At 45.9% G+C, this 18,413-nt stretch overlaps 1 protein-coding gene across 2 annotated transcripts in view; it reads right to left on the bottom strand.

Annotated features, from left to right (window-relative positions):
* Positions 1-528: 528 nt before the first annotated feature.
* RASSF5 (Ras association domain family member 5) overlaps positions 529-18,413 on the bottom strand; it is a 119,402-nt gene continuing 101,517 nt past the window's right edge. For both annotated transcript variants that reach the window (XM_044671717.1, XM_044671718.1), the window contains 4 exons: positions 6,160-6,273; positions 3,566-3,863; positions 1,394-1,509; positions 529-681 (listed from right to left, as the gene is read on the bottom strand). In XM_044671717.1, the coding sequence (XP_044527652.1) occupies positions 529-681; positions 1,394-1,509; positions 3,566-3,863; positions 6,160-6,273 (681 nt within the window). The remainder of the gene's footprint in view (positions 682-1,393; positions 1,510-3,565; positions 3,864-6,159; positions 6,274-18,413) is intronic.

Here is an 18,413-nt window from a genome sequence, read left to right as displayed (position 1 = left end):
CTGGTGGTCTAGTGTGAGCCTGCTAGGTCTCCAGAAATGAACATTCAGCTCTTATTATGTGACTCAATAAATAAAGCTGTTCAATAGCAGAAGGGCGGAATTGGGAGCAGAACAGAACAAAGGTCCAGGAAGAAATGTGTCTCTTAAATTGTGTCCCCTTGTTTTTTCCTCATGTCTGCCTTTGCCAACCAGAGTGATGGGTCCTGGATTGGTGATGCTGTCAAGGCAGCTTTGGGGTTTCTGAAAGGTCTGAATTTGGATAGAGCAAGAGAAGATTCTCTTAAAACACTGGAACCACTTCCACAGCCGTGACTCGGGGGGGTCAAGGGATGACGCAGGAAGGGGAGAGAAGAAATCCCTAAGACAAACACATCAGAGAAATTTCTGCCCCATCTGGAACGACTTGGGGGATGAGCTTAAGAGTGCCCAGCCAGATGTGTCCTGAGGAAAGTGTCTGTTGCAAGATAATACCATCCATTCTCCTTTGGAGCTGTTCCTGGACGAGGAAGGAAGGGAAGGCAGGTAGGGTTAGCCAGGTTTGCCCTGGGCATCTCTCAAGGTTTCTTGCAGTCTTTGCTTGAATTTGTCATACTTTCTTTGCACTTGCTGGATTTTGTCCTGTTCTTCCTTTTCCAAGATGGTTAGGAAGTTCTGGAGCTCCGGAATGGAGAAGGCATCCCACTGTAGAGGAGGAAGGGAAGAGTTAGGGAGACGGGTTAGAAAGAGGCATGGGAGCACAAAGGACAGATTAGCAGTTAGGGGTAGAGCTGCCTTCATGTCTTGTAGCCCATTCCCTTACCCTGGGTGCAATAGTTCCCACCACCATGCTGCCTTATTAGTCTGAAAACAATGCTCACATTTGTGGGGTTTTTCCCACCTATGACTCACCTGCCCCACTTGTCACTGGGGAGTAAAATCAATTAACAAAAAAAAATCCTTTAACAAATCATCAAAAGTTACTAGAAAATATCCACATCCAGCGAAAGAACTATGAGACTAGAAATGCAGAAGAAAAGCATATGATCAATCATGTGGCTTGATGGGGATATGATTGGGGTTTTAGCTTTAAAAGATCACTCTATTACAAGTATGAATAATATGGAAATAGGTTTTGAACAAAGATACATGTCTAACCCAGTGGAATTGCTTGTCAACTCCAGGAGGGGGGGAGGGAAGAGTGGAGGGAAAGAACATGAATCATGGAATCATGGAAAAATATTCTGCATAAATAAATTAATTTTAAAAAATACTAGACAAAAGAAAATTACTAGAAAAGGGGGACTTATTTCAATGGAACCAACCAGGTGAGTCAACACAACCCACCCACAGCCAACCCAGCAGGCTTCAAAGGCAAGGTGTATAGACAAAGGATTAGTGATAGCTTTGGACCTACTTCCACTTCTCCTGTCTCATTTTCCTTCAGCACAAAACTGAGGATATCTGTGTCCGGGCCGGCCAGCAGGCGAAGGTAGAGGGGACAGTCAGTGATGGAGAGCTTCTGAAATAGCACTAGAAGTCGAGAGAACAGGTTGAGGGTCCTTCATCTCAGGGAGTAAGAAAGGGTGAAGGGGTCCATCTAGGAGTGTTTAGCCCCATCCCAAGGATTATCTAGTTTTATTCCCCCATTTTACAGATGAAGAAAGGCCCAACGAGATGAAGTGATTTGTTTGAGGTCACTCAGACAGTGTGTGGCAAAGCTGGCATCGATCCAAGGTCTTGACTCCCATTCCAATAAGCTTTTCACCCTACTGCCAACTTTGTTCAAGATCCAAAGGACAAGAGTTTACTAGAACTAAAACTAGGCATTAGCCCATAAGACTAAAGCGATAAACTTTTCAGCAGTGTTAAATCCTAAGGCTCCTAAATAATAACATAAACACTGGTGAAGAAGACCAGAGTTCAAATCTAGCCTCAGATACTTACTAGCTATGGGACCCTGGGCAAGTCATTTAATCCTGTTTTTCTCAGTTTCCTCATCTGTAAAATGAACTGGCAAACCACTCCAGTATCTCTGCCAAGAAGACCCCAAATGAGGTCACAAGAAGTTGGGCATGCTGAAACAACTGAGCCACAACAACAAAAGAAACACTGTGAAACAGTAAAAACCGGAGGTCTGAAGTCAGAAGACTTGGGTTCAAACCCTTGTTTTGCCACTTACTTGTTAATTTAGGCAAATAATTTAATCTCTGAGCCTCAGTTTCCTCACCTGTAAAATGAGGAAAAAGATGACCTCTCTGAAGTTCTTTTCCAATTCTAGCCCTCTGATCCAATGATTTAGCTGGTGTGGGAATTTCTCCCACCTCTAGATATCACAGTAGTCCACAGCTTAGATGATGAAGAGTTGCCTGAGGTTCAGAGTGACTTGTCCATGGTCTCACAGCTAGCAAATGCCAGAGGTGGAATTCAAACCAAGGGCTCCTGACTCCCACATCCAGCATTCTAGCCATTCCTCTACACTACTTCTAATGTTGATCATCCATACAGCCATATGATTTTTTTTTTAATTTTTATTTTTAAAGCCTTAACTTCTGTGTATTGACTTATAGGTGGAAGAGTGGTAAGGGTAGGCAATGGGGGTCAAGTGACTTGCCCAGGGTCACACAGCTGGGAAGTGTCTGAGGCCGGATTTGAACCTAGGACCTCCCGTCTCTAGGCCTGGCTCTCAATCCACTGAGCTACCCAGCTGCCCCCACAGCCATATGATTTTGAGGGTGTCCACAGCACCGTGTCTACCTTAGAATGCATATTCCCATTCTCCTCCCCCTATTCAGAGCTAGGGAGGGTCTGCATCAAATTGGACTCATCTGAGTTAGAAACTGCTTCCAGAGAAAGATAGGAGTTGGAGGTCTCTACCTGAGGGTAACCAGACTTCACATGCCTCCTTTCTCTGGCCTGATTTGGTGGGCTTAATTGGGTGTTTGGGGTTCTACTACAGATCTGAATATTTTCGGGCAAGCTAATTTGCCCACAGGACCCTTGGAAACTTCAAAGTATATTGGTGGAACACTTAAATGTCGGTCTGGGAAGCATGTAAGCTTTTCTCTCCGAGCTCGAGCCTACCATTAGAGGGGCAGCTGTTGGGGAAATTTCAGAACAAGCAAAGCGGTTCCTCCGCCCATTTTCATACCAGAACATTGCCGCACATAACAGGAGCGGACCTGGAGGTTTGCACTAGCCTCCCGATAGCTGTAGGAGGTAGGTGTCATCCTCCCCATAACTCTCGGATGCCAAGGGGGCTTTCCCAGGGTCAGCCAGCTATCAGTGTGGCAAGGAAACCACAAACCCGGGGCCTTCAGGCTCCAAGACCCAATTTGCAAAGCCCACATCAGGGAAAAGGACTTTTGATACAAATGCGATTCCACATTTAGTATATTTTGGAGGGAAAATATTGGCTGGCATTGAGATTTTCTCATGGAACCCCTCTTAGCTCCTCGAGGGCTTAAAAGAGGCCATCCTGCCCCCTCCATGGCAGAGCCCCACTTTTCTCAGTTGTTTTGGAGGGGGCCCAGGAGATGGGCGATGGGTGTGGGAGACGGGTTCTGTCTGGCTTGCTGCTTCCTCCTACCTTGCCCGTCCTCGTGTGTCCTCTTAAACAGAGCAAACTTCTGGGGATTGTCCACCACCATGAACTTCTTGAGCAGCCCCTGGATGACTTCACTGACGGTGGTGGTGCTGCTGATGTGCAGCTGCTTGATGGCATCCAAGGGCAAGTAGAAGGACGTCCTCTTGTCGGTGGTGGCCGCCAGGTTCACCTCTTTGACGGCGTCGTAGATGGAGCGAGGCCGGATCCCTGCCGGCACCGTCACCGGCCTCCGAAGCTTCAGGTGCACTTTAATGAAGCCTGTATAGGTGCCGTCCTCGCTCTGCTCCACAAAACGTCAGAGGGGGGAAGGAGAGAGGTTCATTAATGCACAATAATGCACATGGGAGTTATGGATCATCTCCTCCTAGAGGCCCTCCTCCGAGGGAGCCATGGCTGTCTTCTCTGTGCCTGGTATTCCTGAGGTCTGCCAGATCCTCTGGATCTGGGAGAGTATAAATATTGGAGAGTGAGCCTCTCATTCTTTCTTTAACCCTTTCTGTCCTAGGACCAGCTCTAAGACAGAGGGGCAAGGGCTAGGCAAATGGGGTCAAGTGACTTCCCCAGGGCCACACAGCGAGGCAATGTCTCAGGTCGGATTTGAACCCAGGTCCTCCAAGCATGCTCTAGCTGGTGACTGACCTTTTCTTTCTGGACTGGGCATCTCTGTCTTTGGGCTTCCCCTTGCCTCTTTTAGTTGAGAAGAAAGAGAGGGTGAGATGACCCTTTCCTGACAAGCCGAGCGACACCCCCAAACTCTAGGGCAGCCTTTTAGGGGAAAGGAGCCCTCGGAATCCCTGGCATCCTTCAAGGCTCGGCACAAACACGACCACCCACGGGAGGCTTTCCCTGATCCCTCCACCAATTGCTCCCCGCAATCATACAATCATTTTACATTTATTTTCTATGTGCCAACATGTGCATGTTGCTCCTCCCTCTGGAATGTAAGCACTTGGAGGAAGGGGCTCTTTCTGATTTTTGTTGTTTTCATCTCCCCAGCACCAAGCACAGAGCCTGGCACACACTAGGTATTTGCAGATTGATTGACGGCAATTGTTCTCCTTCCTCCAATGCCCTCCTGAAAAGGGCAAAGCCTACAGGCCACTAAGGCCCTCTTGGCCACCAGACAAGTGCCCTCCTGTCCTCGGAGGAACCTGCACCCCACTCCGGGCAGGCTCTGAAATGTGGCTCTAAAGATTTGTGCTAAATGAGCCTTCTTTAGCAATTCTTCTTCAGAGAGCAGGCACACAGGGCCTGAGATCCCACAATCAGGGACAGCCACCTAGGATTTTCTTCTTTTTTTTATTTTATTTTATTTTATTTTATTTTATTTTATTATTTTATTATTTCTGTCTTTAAACTCTTCCCTTACCTCTTAGAATCAGTACTATCTACTGGTTCCAAAACAGAAGAGTGGTAAGAATTGGACAGTGGAGGTTAAGTGACTTGCCCAGGGTCACACAGGTAGGAGGTATCTGAGAGCATATTTGAACCCAGGACCTCTGATCTCTAAGGCATGGCACTCTATCCACTGAGCCACCTAGATGTCCCCTGGGATTTTCTTCTACATCTCACTCCAAAGGTCTGGGACGCTAAGGAGAGAATTCAATCCAGGTAAATGAACTACCAGACTGCAGGAGGCACTATGGTACAGAGAAACAGAGGCCAGGCTTTGGAGGTGGAAGACCAGGGCCTCCAACCCAGCTCTGCTCAATATTGCCTATTAATCCTTGCTGGGCTTCAATTTTTTCATCTGCAAAATGATGGGGTTAGACTACATGAGCTCATTTAAGACACTCTGGGGGGCAGCTGGGTAGCTCAGTGGATTGAGAGACGGGCCCAGAGATGGGAGGTCCTGGGTTCAAATCTGGCCTCAGACACTTCCCAGCTGTGTGACCCTGGGCAAGTCACTTGACTCCCATTGCCCAGCCCTTCCTGCTCTTCAATACACAGTATTGATTCTAAGATGGAAGGTAAGAATTAAAAAAAAAAAAAAGACTTTGGAGCCTGTGATTCTATGACTTGCCCACTAGGCTACACTGTTCTCATCCCTTTATTCTCGCCATCCTAAATGGAGAACTTCAGGGTCCTTGGCCACCCGGTCACCAGCAGAGGGCGGGACCCCACCAGCTGGTCTCCCCAAGCCACGCAACGCCCAGCCGCACCACTTGGGCAACAAAGTGAGGCTCAAAGAACATAAAAAGCCGTCTCGTCCGACTCCCTCCTTTTAGAGAAGAGGAAACAGACCCCGAGTGATGAAAGTCCCATCAGGAATGAGCAGGAGAGCTTGGAGTAGAACCTGAAGGATAGGGGGCGGCCGGGCGGCTCAGTGGCTGGAGCCAGGCCGGCCAGGGGAGGTCCTGGGTGCAAATGTGGCCTGAGTCACTTCTTGGCTGGGTGACCCGGGGCACGTCATCTACCTCTAATGGCCCGGCCCTTCCAGCTCTTCTGTCTGAGGGTTTTTACTAGAACAGAAAGGAAGGGTTAAAAAGAAAGAAAGACAAGCTGAGCCACCCCACGCTGGGGAACAGGCTCTCTGGAGGGGGGCAGGGAAAGGGGGCCCAAACCTCCTCACTCACCAGCTTCATGCCGAGGCAGTTTTTCTCCTTGCTGTTGTAGCTGTCAATTTTCTGTCTGATTTCCTGAAGCGTGGGCGCCCGGGGTTTCTCCTCTTCCAGCACTTTGCAGACATTCTAAGAGAAGAAGAGGGTCGGGAGATTACACGAGAGCAACATGTCCACGGGTGGAATCAGAGAATCTGGCTTTGAATGCCAACCCCCTTCCCTGCTAACTGGATGACCCTGGCCGAGTCACCCTGCTCTCCTGGCAGGGGTAGGACGCGTGTTGGTGTTTGGAAGCACAAAGTAGGCCCTTTATAGATACTTTCTGGGGGCATTGAGGTGGCTCTGTGGATAGAGAGCCAGATCTGGAGACGGGAGGTCCTGGATTCAAACCTGGCCTCAGATACCGCCTAGCTGTGTGACCCTGGACAAGTCACATCACCCCCACTGTCTAGCCCTTACCTCTCTTCTGCCCTTCACCATCCTGATTCTAAGATGGAAGGTAAAATTGTTTAAAAAATATATATTCTTTGTGGGGTAGCTATTCCTAGCTGTGCAACCCCGGGCAAGTCACTGGCCTTTACCACCTTTCTGCCTTGGTGTCGATGGCAGAAGGTAAGGCTTTAAAAACAAATTTTCCGTGTTTCATTTTGTATCAACAACCTTTCCCCGTCCCGTCCCGTGAAGCGGACAGGCCGCTGCTCCCAGAGGCCAGGAATAAACAAAACAGGAGGAAGCTGGAGCCCTGCCAGGCTCTCCCCAAGTTCTCCAGCCTCCAACAAGCCCGAATGGGCAAAATCAGCCGATCCGCAACGTTACTTCCACAAGCGCCCTCACGGTTCAAAGCGGAGCCTTCGAGAGATTACAAAGACTGCTCATAACGGCATAGAGAATGTTCACAGTCTAGTTAGGGAAAGAGAAAAGGTACACCTGGAAAAAAAAGTCATTGTCCTATATTAGAATCCAAGAGAGGACTCCTCCTGGAGCGAGGAGGCAGTGAGGTGGAGTGATGCTGCTGCTGCTGCTGCTGCTGCTGCTGCTGCTGATAGTAATTGCTCCCACTTACAGAGTGACTATTATGTGGTAGGCACTGCTAAACACTACCTCATCTGATACTTAGAACAACACCCTAGGAGGCAGGTGGAAAGAGCATTGGCCCTGGGGTAGAAGATCTGGATGCAAACCTTTATCTAAAGGGCAGCTGGGTGGTTCAGTCAATGGAGATGGGAGATCCTGGGTTCCAATCTGGCCTCAGACACTTCCTAGCGGTGTGACCCTGGACAAGTCACTGAACCCCCATTGTCTAGCCCTTACCGCTCTTTTGTCTTGGAACCAGTACCCAGTATTAATTCTGAGATGGAAGGTAAGGGTTAAAAAAAAAAAAAAAAAGAATCATGCCCGAATTTCAGATGGGGAAGGCACTTGAACAGCCTTCTAGTTCAATCTCTACCAGAAAAAGAACCTCCAATTACAGTCATCCAGCCTTTGGCCCAAGACCCCCATTTCTCAAAACAATGCATTCCTTTTTCAGACAATTCTAATCGGTAGTTTTTGAGATAAAATCTAAATTGTTGGGGTTTTTTTGCAGTGAGCTCCCCTGGGTTCTGTCCTTGGGGTCCAGCAGAACAAATCCAATGTTTCTGCCACTGGGTGGCCTTTCAAACAACTGGAGAGAGCTGGGCCTGCCCTCGCCTCCCATCCCCGCAGTCTTCTCTCCAGGTTAAGCATCCCCACTTATCTCCACGCATCTGTCTGTGTCATGAACTAATTTGTGAGCGAACCAAACATGGGCTGCTCTTGCCAGGAGGGTGGGTCTGGGAGGGGGTGCTGTGCTCGGGTGGAAGGTGAGGGGAGCCCCCTTCGAGCCTAGCATCTCAGAGAGACGGGACACCTCAGCATCAATCAGCTCTCCGGAGGTCGAGGCGTGGGAAGAGGAAACGGCTTGGGGTTCTCCAGGTTTGTGAGATCTCCCCCGGCCAGTCTGGCGCACAGGAGGGAAGGGAGGGAAGCAGGTTCCATCGAGGGCATCTCTTTGGGTTCAGCCCAGCAGCTTTCTGACGTCAGCCCAGCCACCATCCTCCCCAGGCACTTCCTCCACTCGGGTCCCACAGAGGCAGGGAGCCCTCCTTCCAGGAGAGTTCAGGTCTCCCGTGGCACTGCAGGACCTGGAGGGAGCCACCTTTCTCGTCTGTCGAGTGAATCTTAACCGGCTGAGACATGATGGGGCGCCCTGGAGGCTCTGGCTTTCCCTGCCACATATTCAAATAAGAAGGGAGGAAAGACATCCATAGAGAAATACACGGAAAGTCAAGCAGGAACTGAAAATGATATTAAATTAAATTTTTAAAAAGTCAAGCAGGGACACACTGGCTGTTGTTGCTTGGAGACCCAGGAACACGGAGTCTTATTTGCATGCTGCGCCCTGGTTCTGCCTGGATGTCTCTGGATGACTCTGAACCCGAGAGCAGGAGAAGGGCACTAATGCCTTTCCCGTGTCCCCCAGAGGCACACTCACTCCCACGCACCGTGCCACCTCCTTTTATTCACCCATTTATTAAGAACTGAACACCTGCTATGTACCAGGCTCCCCGGACCGGTGAGATCTGCCCTTGTGTCTGCCATCCGGAGCCCAGAGCTTGAGAGCCAAAAGGAACCATATGGGTCATCAGGATCATCCCTTGCATTTTACAGAAGAGGGAACTGAGGCCTGGGGGAGGGGTAACTCAATCTAAGTTATACGGAAGGAATTGGCATCAGAAAGAGATTTTTTTAAAACTCTTACTTTGTCTTAGAATTGATGTTAAACTATTTGATAACATTTTTTTAGCCCTTACCTTCTGTCTTATAAGACAGAAGAGCAGTAAGGGCTAGGCAATGGAGGTTAAGTGACTTGTCCACAGTCACCTAGCTAGGAAGTGTCTGAGGTCAAATTTGAACCCAGGACCTCCCATCTCTAGGCCTGGCTGCCCTTTGTCATGATTCTTTATAAAAATTACCTTTTTTCTAATTAACCAAAATCTGCCTTCTCTCTCCCTTCCACCTCCTCAACTTTCATTTATTCATTCATTTATTTATTTATTTGCTTGTTTATTCATTCATTCATTCATTTATTTGTTTGTTTGTTCATTTATTCATTTATTTATTTATTCATGCATTCATTCATTTATTTAGTTATTTAGTTGTTTGTTTATTTATTTATTTGTTTGTTTATTTTAAAGCCTTACCTTCTGTCTTAGAGTCAATACTGTGTATTGGATCCTAGGCAGAAGAAGAGTGATAAGGGCTAGGCAATGGGGGTTAAGTGACTTGCCCAGGGTCACACAGCTGGGAAGTGTCTGAGGCCAGAATTGAACCTAGGACACCCCCCCCCCAAGGTCTCTAGACCTGGTTCTTAATCCACTGAGCTACCCAGCTGCCCCTCCTCCTCAACCTTTAAATGAAAAAGACAAAGAACATCCTTGTAACAAGTATGTAGAGTCAAGCAAAACAAATTCCTGTGTTGGCCATATCAAAAAAAAATTCCCAAGTCTCAATCTGCATCCTGGATCCATTACTCGTTTGTCAGGAGGTCATTTTTGTTTCATTTTCAACCTTCTGGAATCATAATTAGTCTCTATGTTGAAAAGAATTCTGAAGTTGTTTTTTTTTAAAGCTGGTTGTTTTTTACAATATTGCTGATATTGAATGCACTGTTCTCCTGGCTCTGTTTACTTCCTTCTGCATCAGTTCATCCAAGTTTGTCCAGGTTTCTTTGAAACCATTCCCTTCAACACTTCTCAAAACATAATTGTACAGAGCAGCAAGGTGACTCAATGGCTCTGTGGTCTGATTTGAACCCAGTTCCTCCCAACTCCAGGTCTGGCGTGCTACCCCTGTGCCACCTAGCTGCCTCTCATTAGATTCTAAGTTCTGAGAAAGTGGAGATTGCCTTTCTTTCTCTCATTTGTATCTTCATCACTTAAGGGCTTAATAAATATTTATTGACTATTGCACAATGGTTCTGAAATCAGGAAGATTGGAGTTCAAATCTAGCTTCCAAACACTTACAATCTCTGTGACCCTTGGCAAGTCACTTGGCCTCCCCCTGCCCCAGTTTCCTCATCTACAAAATGGGAATAATAACAGCATCCAATATTGTTATGAGGACAAATGAGTTAATATTTGTGAATTTATATGGCACTTTACAAACCTTAAAGTGCCATATAAATGCACTTTACAAACCTTAAAGTGCCATATAAAATGCCATATAAATGCCTCATTTTTTATTTTCCTCATTTTACATATTAGGAAACTGAGACTCAGAGAGCTATATGACCTTGGGCAAGTCACTTAATCCCTGTTGCCCAGCCCCCTCCTTCTTCTCTCTCAGAATTGATACTAAGATAAGGGTTAATAAAAAAAAAGTTATCAGATGATTTAACATATTATAATCCATTTTGCAAATCTTAAAGTGCTCTATAAATGCTTATTAGGAGAGGAAAAGACCCAAGGAAATAAAATCAAATGCCCAGGGTTACCCAGTGAGTACGTTTCTGGGGTAAAATCTGAACCCAGGCTCTCCTAACTCCACGTTCAGTGGTTTATCCCCTATATATAGGTCCAGAGACTTATGCTTATTTTCTTGGATTTCCCACCCCAGACTGGGGCTGATCTTTCTTCTGGAGGGCTGGGCAAAGAGGCTGCACCTATTCCCTCCCCTGTATCACAGAGCAGAGCTCCTGCCTTCTTGGAGCCCCACTTCTGACCAGGTGGCTCACTTCCCAGCATCCCTGGGCTTCTGATGATGATGATATAATAACGGTATCATCATGATAACGATTCCCATTTCTCCAGTGCCTTCAGGCTCCCAAGGGGTTTGGTATCGTGCCCCCGTATCCACTGGAAGCAGGGAATCACTGAAGATAATGGAGGAGAAGAGCATCAGGGAGCGTCGGTACAGTGTGCCTTTATCACCCACCCTCCACCAGGCACCACCCCGCACAGAGAGGGGATAAGGGGTTGGGTGGTAGGGTGGGGGGGATTGTTCAGTTGCTGATGGTCCTTTCTAGAGATCTGGATAGCCTGCACATACCTAGAGGAGCCATTCTCCAGTTTTTTTGTTCTCAGGACCCCTTTATACTCTTAAAAATTACTGAAGACCCCCCCAAGAGCTTTTGTTTATAGGTGTTATTTTTATAGGGAATGTAAATGTTACTATCATAATTATTATAATAAATAATAATAATTTGAAAATGGTTTTCACTTCACAGACACTATGAAATATTATCGGGGGCCCCCTAGGGGTCCTCAGACCATAGAACCACTGAAAAGAAAACTGGGAGGAAATCTGGTTGAGCTGGTAAGGAATAAGTGTAAGGCACATCAGGCTCATCACATAGGAGGTTTTCTAGTTCAGCAAATGGGCTAAGAGCTAAGGTCCAGAAAACCAGAACTTCCTAGGTTAGAGATACATTAGGGATGGTTTGGGGAAATTTTAAAAAGAGTTAAAAAGAGCAGGCTAAAATAAAAATGGCAGCTAGGTGGTGTCATGGATAAAGTGTCAGGCCAGGAATCAAGAAGACTTGAGTTGGGGGCAGCTGGATGGCTCAGTGGATGGAGAGCCAGGCCTAAAGAAAAGAGGTCCTGGGTTCAAGTCTGGCCTCAGACACTTCCTAGCTGTGTGACCCTGGGCAAGTCGCTTAACCCCCATTGTCTAGCCCTGTAACAAATAAAATTAATATAGAAGGATATATATATATATATAAAAGATATTAGGGTTTAAAAAATTATTAAAAAAAAAAAAGACCTGAGTTCAAATCTGTCCTCAGACACTTAACTAGCTGGGTGCCCCTGGGCAAGTCACTTAAGCTGTTTGCCTCAGTGTCCTTAGCTCTAAATAAGCTGGAAAAGGAAATGACAAATCACTTCAATTTCTTTGCCAAGAAAACCTCAGATGGGGTCATGAAGAGTTGGATACAACCGAAACAACTGAACAGCAACAACAATAAAAATAATTCACTTTTCTAGTTTTACAGTTTACAATGAGTTTTCCTCACAACAGTCCTGTAAGGTGGATGGTATATGTATTATTCCTATTTTATGGATAAGTAAATTGAGGCTCAGAGAAGTTTAAGGCTGTTTCCAAGGTGACACAGAAAATAATGTGAACCAAAGTCATCAGATTGAGTTTAAGTCTCTTTCCATTACCCCGTATTGCCCATCTATTCATAGATTCTGGTGGTTGGGAAGTGTGGCATATGGCTACACTGACGTCATAGACTTTCTCTACCAGCCTTAAGAACTGGGTACCCCTGGCCTGCTGGCATTCTCTTTGAGGAGCTCGGCTCTTGTCCACATCATGGTGAAACCTTGGGGAAGGAGAAGTGCTCTTATCCCCATTTTATAGATGAGAATCCTGAAATCTATGGCTAAGAAACTGGACTCACCACAGGTCTTCTGACTTCCCTCTCTGTTCTCTCTACCGGTCTGCCTTCTCTTCGCCCTTCCCCTCTCCCCTCCAACTTCCCCTCACCCCAGAACATATGGTGTAAAATTAGGGTTGTTTTTTTTAAGTACCCAGAAGAGAATAGGGGAAATTCATAAGGAGATACAGAAACGCAGGCTACTACCATATTAAATTAAACAAATACTTTAAAAAATAAACTGTGCATGATAGGAATTTGTGGTTTCATGTTAAAAACCACCTCTTGAGCAGTTGGTTTTCTGAGGGGCAAAGAAGAAAGAATGCTTTGTTTGGGGGTCGTAAACCTGAGTGTGAATTCTAAATTTGATGCTTAGCAGATATGTGACTGCTCAATTTTCTCACTCATAAAATGGGGATTGCCACCATTTTCACTACCTACCTCACAAGGATTTGGGGAGGAAAGCACTTTGCAAACCCATGAGGGGTAGTAATAGAAATGGAAGTTTTTATTCCTCCTGTGCATGTCTTGTGAGAGCAGGCACCCTTGAAGGACAGGATCTCTGCCAGATGCTGATGCTCCTCCCATCAAAAGTTAGGAGTTCTGGGAGCAGCTGGGCAGCTTAGAGGATTGAGAGCCAGGCCCAGAGACAAGAGGTCCTGGGTTCAAACCTGGTCTCAGACACTTCCTAGCTGTGTGACCTTGGGCAAGTCACTTAACCCCCATTGCCTAGCCCTTATCACTCTTCTACCTTGGAACCAATTCATAGTAGTGCTTCTAAGATGGAAGGTAAGGGTTTAAAAAAAAAAAAAGAGTTTCAGCAACAGTGAGTTGCTCACCCTACTGCACCATACAAGGATCTGTGAAATGATCCAGGGATTAGAAGCCAATTTCCCAACTCTGGGAAAGAAGCTGCTCATGTCTAGCTGAGCTGGTCTTTAGACATCACAACACAGAGTTGCTGACTTGAAATCCATCCAGCTTGGCACAGCTTGCCAGAGCTACTGTCCATTGGTACAGTTTTAGAGAAGCTAGGGTCACTCGGTGCCACCATGAGGCATCGGAGGAAAGAGTAGAAGAATAACAATGAGAAATACTATTATTTGTAAGATTGGGTTAAATAACTAGATATTCCTGCCAATGGACATCTTGAATCATGGTTCTCTGGAAAAGATCCCAACTCAGTGGGTTTCAAAGATCAAAGCTTATACTCAAACCCTGAACCCAGAGCCTCCCCCATTTTGGTTTTCTTTTCCTGTTCCTCTTTTCCCTAAGAGATAAATTCGCATGTCCTCCCTCCTCCCTTCCTCTGCCCTCACCACTGCCTCACACTAAAGGAAGTGACACAAGACCTATATGTCATCTCAGAAACCAGAACATCTCTAGCCTGCTATGTCCTGGAAACATTGCTGTTATGAGGTCAGGTCCCAGCCTATTGAAGAGAACAGAGAAGGAATTTAGTGTTGGGTGCCATCATTTAGGAAAGCTGTCAATCACCTGGGAATTGTCCGAGATTGATGATTTTGATGATGGAAGGTCATCAACTGGTCAATTAGTAAATATTGATGAACCACCCACTCTGTGCCAGGCACTGTGCTAAAGGACCAGTCACATTCAAAGAAAGATAAAAGCCAGTCCCTGCTCTCAGGGAGCTCACAGTATCATAGGGGAGTATTTGGCATAGGAGGCTAAGTTGAAGGTCCTGGGGATGTTTGACCTGGAGAAGACTTAAAGGGGACCTGATAGTTATCTTCAAGTATCTGAGGGGCTTTTGTATGACAGAAGTAGTCTTGTTCTGTGTGGCCCCAGAGGGCAGAACCACACCAATCCGTGGCAGTGTCAAAGAGATAAATTTAGTTTTGACATTAGGAAACAGCGTCCTCCTAGCAGGTGGTGTTAACCATAAGTGGAATTAACTGTCTTCTGTCTGGGTCTCTCTGACCTCTTGGTTCTCTTCCTAATTGTCAGACTGATCTTCTTCTGACTCCTTTGCTAGATTTTTTCCATGTCACCCCATTAACAGGGCAGGGGGATCCCCCAAAGCTCCGTCTCTTCTCTTCTATTTCCCTCAGTGACATTATCAGCTTTCGTGGTTTCCATGACCATCTCTAGGCAAATAACTCTTAGATCAAACCTCTCTCCTAATTTCAAGACTCGCATCACCAATTGCTTTTCAGACAACTCGTGCTGGATATCCTGTAGACATCTGAAACTCAACAGGTCCCAAACTAAACTCCTTATTGCTCACCACGACCACCCTCATCTTCCCCTCTTCCTAACTTTCCTATTATCCTCCTGCCTCTGGAAGGGTAAGACTCAAGTATTCTGCTTAGGTTATCAAGCAAAACTAATCTTTCCACACTATTTCCTCTTGGTTTTCAGAGAAATGTGGTTCCTCCTTGTTCTCTTTCATGTGTTGCCTCCCCCCATTAAAATGTAAGCTCCTAGAGGGCAGGGACTGTCTTTCTTTTTGTTTTTATGTAGCCAGGCACAAAGTAAGAGCTTAAAAAATGCTCCCTACCTACCTGCATCCCAGATGGGACAGTGTGAGGATGGGAGACCACCGAAGGGCATGGGGTCCTGGAAGCTGAGCCATAGCTCAAAGATGACTCTGGCATCTTTGATGACTGACTGAGCTTTAAGGGTTCCCCAGTGCCTGCTTCAGCTGCCTCCATGGCTCATTGGGACAAATTGTTCTCACCGCACCCTTTGGCCAGGGGGTGTGTTTTTCAAAGAAGAAAGGGAACCCAATGGCCTGCAGGCTTTCAAGAGAGGGTTCCTTGGACCTTAGAAGAAAAAGTACAACCTGGTGCTTTGCCCATCTTCCATCCAAGCAGGGCCACAGGCCACAGAGGGACAGTAGGGAGGGCCGCAGGCCTGCAGATTCAGTTGAATTAAAGGAACATTAATTAGGAAAATGAATAATAATGATGATCTGCAGAGGCCATTTGGCTCATTCATTTGCCTGCAGGCTAGATTTCCTCCCAAAATATCTCAGCTACTCTTATATGATTTTGCTTTTAATGTGCAGGGCTCATGGAATGTGGAGTTGCCAGTGTTCCAAGAAGTCTCCTAAGATTGATTGATTTTAAACCCTTACCTTCTGTCTTAGAATCAATACTAAGTATTGATTCCAAGGCAGAAGAGGGATAAGAATTAGGCCGGGGGTGGGGCGGTGGGGAGAGTGTTAAGTGACTTGCCCACAGTCACACAGCCAGAAAGTGTAGGAAGCCAGATTTGCACCTAGGATATTCCAACTCCAGGCCTGGTGCTCTATCCACAGAGCTCATAAAATTTAGAGCGAGAAAAGATAATAAAGAATAACTGGCTTGATGTCCTTACCATTGTGATGAGGAGACTGAGGCTCAGAAAGAAGAAATGACCTACCTGATGCACCATGGCTAGCATGTAACAGAGCTGGGATTCATAGGATCGTAGGATTTACAGGTGGGGTGGATTCTGAGGTGCAGTTAGTCCCATCCTTTTGGTTTTTTTTAAAACCTTACTTTCTGCCTTAGTAACAACTCAGAAGGGCAAGGGCTGGGCAAATGGAGTTAAGGGACTTGCCTAGGATCACACAGCGAGGAAGTCTCTGAGGTCAGATTTGAACCCAGGACCTCCCAACCCCAGACCTGGGTCTCTATCCACTGTTACATCTAGCTGCTCTACCCCATATTCTTTCATTTTACAAATGAGAAAACTAACGTGCAGAGACATAATAGGACTTGGTCCAAGTCACACAGTGGATCTGGGATCCAAACCCACATCCTGTGACTTCAAATCCAGTCCTCTTTTCCCCATACTAAAAGCATCTTTCCCTCCCCAAGGAACTGCAGAGAGGTCAACAGGTGCTTCTATCCCAATCTTACTCTCACCCCTGCTCCTGTTCTTCCTTCAAGTCCCATTTCAGCCAAGCCAGCTTAACCAAGGCTCAGCTGCCCTGCGGTTTTAATAAGAGTGGCCATTGTCGGTGCAGGTCAGGAAGAAAATGACCACAGCGACTGACCTGGGAGGGCTCAGCTTTGAGTTATTGCCACATTTCCTCCTCTCTAGCACTTAGCAAGCCCTCAGCCATCAGCAGCTCTTCTCTCACCCATCAGGGAGAAGGCACTTCACCTCCCCGGTTAAACACACCTGGGGTTTCAGCCAGATCCCTCCCCAGATCCACAGACAAGGCATTTCTGTGACTTTTTCAAGGTCAAAAATGGCCACATCCATTAGGCTGAATGTTTGGCTGAGGCTTGTCCAAAATTCTCTCCCTCTTAGTCTCTTCCTCTTTTCCCCCTGGGTTTCCTCTGGGAAGCTAAAATCTCATGTTATGTAAAAAGCCTTTCTTGGTCCTTTAAAACAAACAAACAAAACAACCCTAGTAACAACTCTAAGACAGAAGAACAGTAAAGGCAAGGCAATTGGGGTTAAGTGACTTGCTCAGGGTCGCACAGTGAGGAAATATCTGAGGTCAGATTTGAACTCAGGACCTCCCATCTGGCATTCCATGCACTATGTCATCTAGCTGCCCTCCTTAGTCCACTTTAATGCAAGTGTGCCTTCCCTCTGAGATTAGTTCCAATGTGTCTTGTCTCTATTGTGTTTGTGTGTGGTTACTGACATGTTGCTCTCCCGCTGGATTGTTTTTGTTTGTTTTATTTCTCCTGTTAGATTATAAACTCCACGAGGTCAGGAGCTGTTTTTGCCTTTCTTTGTATTCCCAGGATTAGCACTATGAGCCCGACACAAAATAGGCATTTTAGTACATTTTAGTATTGACTTGGTTTGACTTGAAACATACTTGACTTATTGCAAAACAAATACCTATGTGCCACAGGAAGGAAAATATTTTGGATTTTAAAAATTGATGCATTCAGGGCAGCTGAGTGGCTCAGTGGATAAAGAGCCAAGCCTGGAGATAGGTCCTGGGTTCAAATTTAGCCTCAGATACTTCATAGCCAGATGACCCTGGGCAAGTCACTTAACCCAATTGTCTAGTCCTTACTACTCTTCTGCCTTGGAACTGATACTCAGTATTGATTCTAACACAGAAGGTGAGAGTTTAAAAAAAAAATATATATATGTATATGCACTTATAGAAAAAATACTTAAAAGAGCAGTCAATTTGCTTATCTTTTCTCTCAGTTTCCTTATCTGTAACATGGGGACAATGAAAACTTGATTATGTACTTCACAAGGTTGATATCAGGCATGAGAAACATGTATGAGCAAAATACTTCTAGGTAGCAAATCACACAGCATGTGTTTGAGTGTGTGTGTGTGTGTGTGTGTGTGTGTGTGTGTGTGTGTGTGTGTGCACTTGTATGTTGGGGGCATCCCTGTACTAATAAAACTGATTTTTCTTAAAAGTGGTGACCGAAACAATAACTAGGGTAGGATGGGCAGCACTTTTCCCCAATGTGCCAAAACTTAAAGGGTGGAGAGATTTCCATTTCTAAAGGACTTCATAATTTTAAATTTTGTTAGTGAGGTTTTGAGAATGTACACAATCTTGGAGCAGAGAATCTACTGAACTTAGCATATAACTAGCAAGAATAATTGTTAAAATGGGGAATTCCAATATATTATAAATAGTATCTCTCCATAAACTACTTCAGCAACTCATTTTCCTGTCTTGTTTGATTGAATTTGTCTTCTATAACTTGTATTATTTTTATATTACAAAACTGCTGTGAAGACTTCTCTCTCCTTTCTCTCTCTTCCCCTCCCTCCCTCCCTCCTCTTCTCTTTCTGTCTCTCTGACTCCTCTCTCTTCTCTTCCCTTCCCTTCCTCCTCCTCTCTCTCTCTGCCTCTCTCTTTTCTCTCTTTCCCTCCCTCCTCCTTTCTCCTCCTCCTCTTCCTCCTCCTTTCTCCTCCTCCTC

The sequence above is a fragment of the Gracilinanus agilis genome, chromosome 4 (genome assembly GCF_016433145.1).
Source record: "Gracilinanus agilis isolate LMUSP501 chromosome 4, AgileGrace, whole genome shotgun sequence".
NCBI classification, from domain to species: domain Eukaryota; kingdom Metazoa; phylum Chordata; class Mammalia; order Didelphimorphia; family Didelphidae; genus Gracilinanus; species Gracilinanus agilis.
Note: the sequence above shows the minus strand (reverse complement) of the source record. Positions and strands in the feature narration are given on the sequence as shown.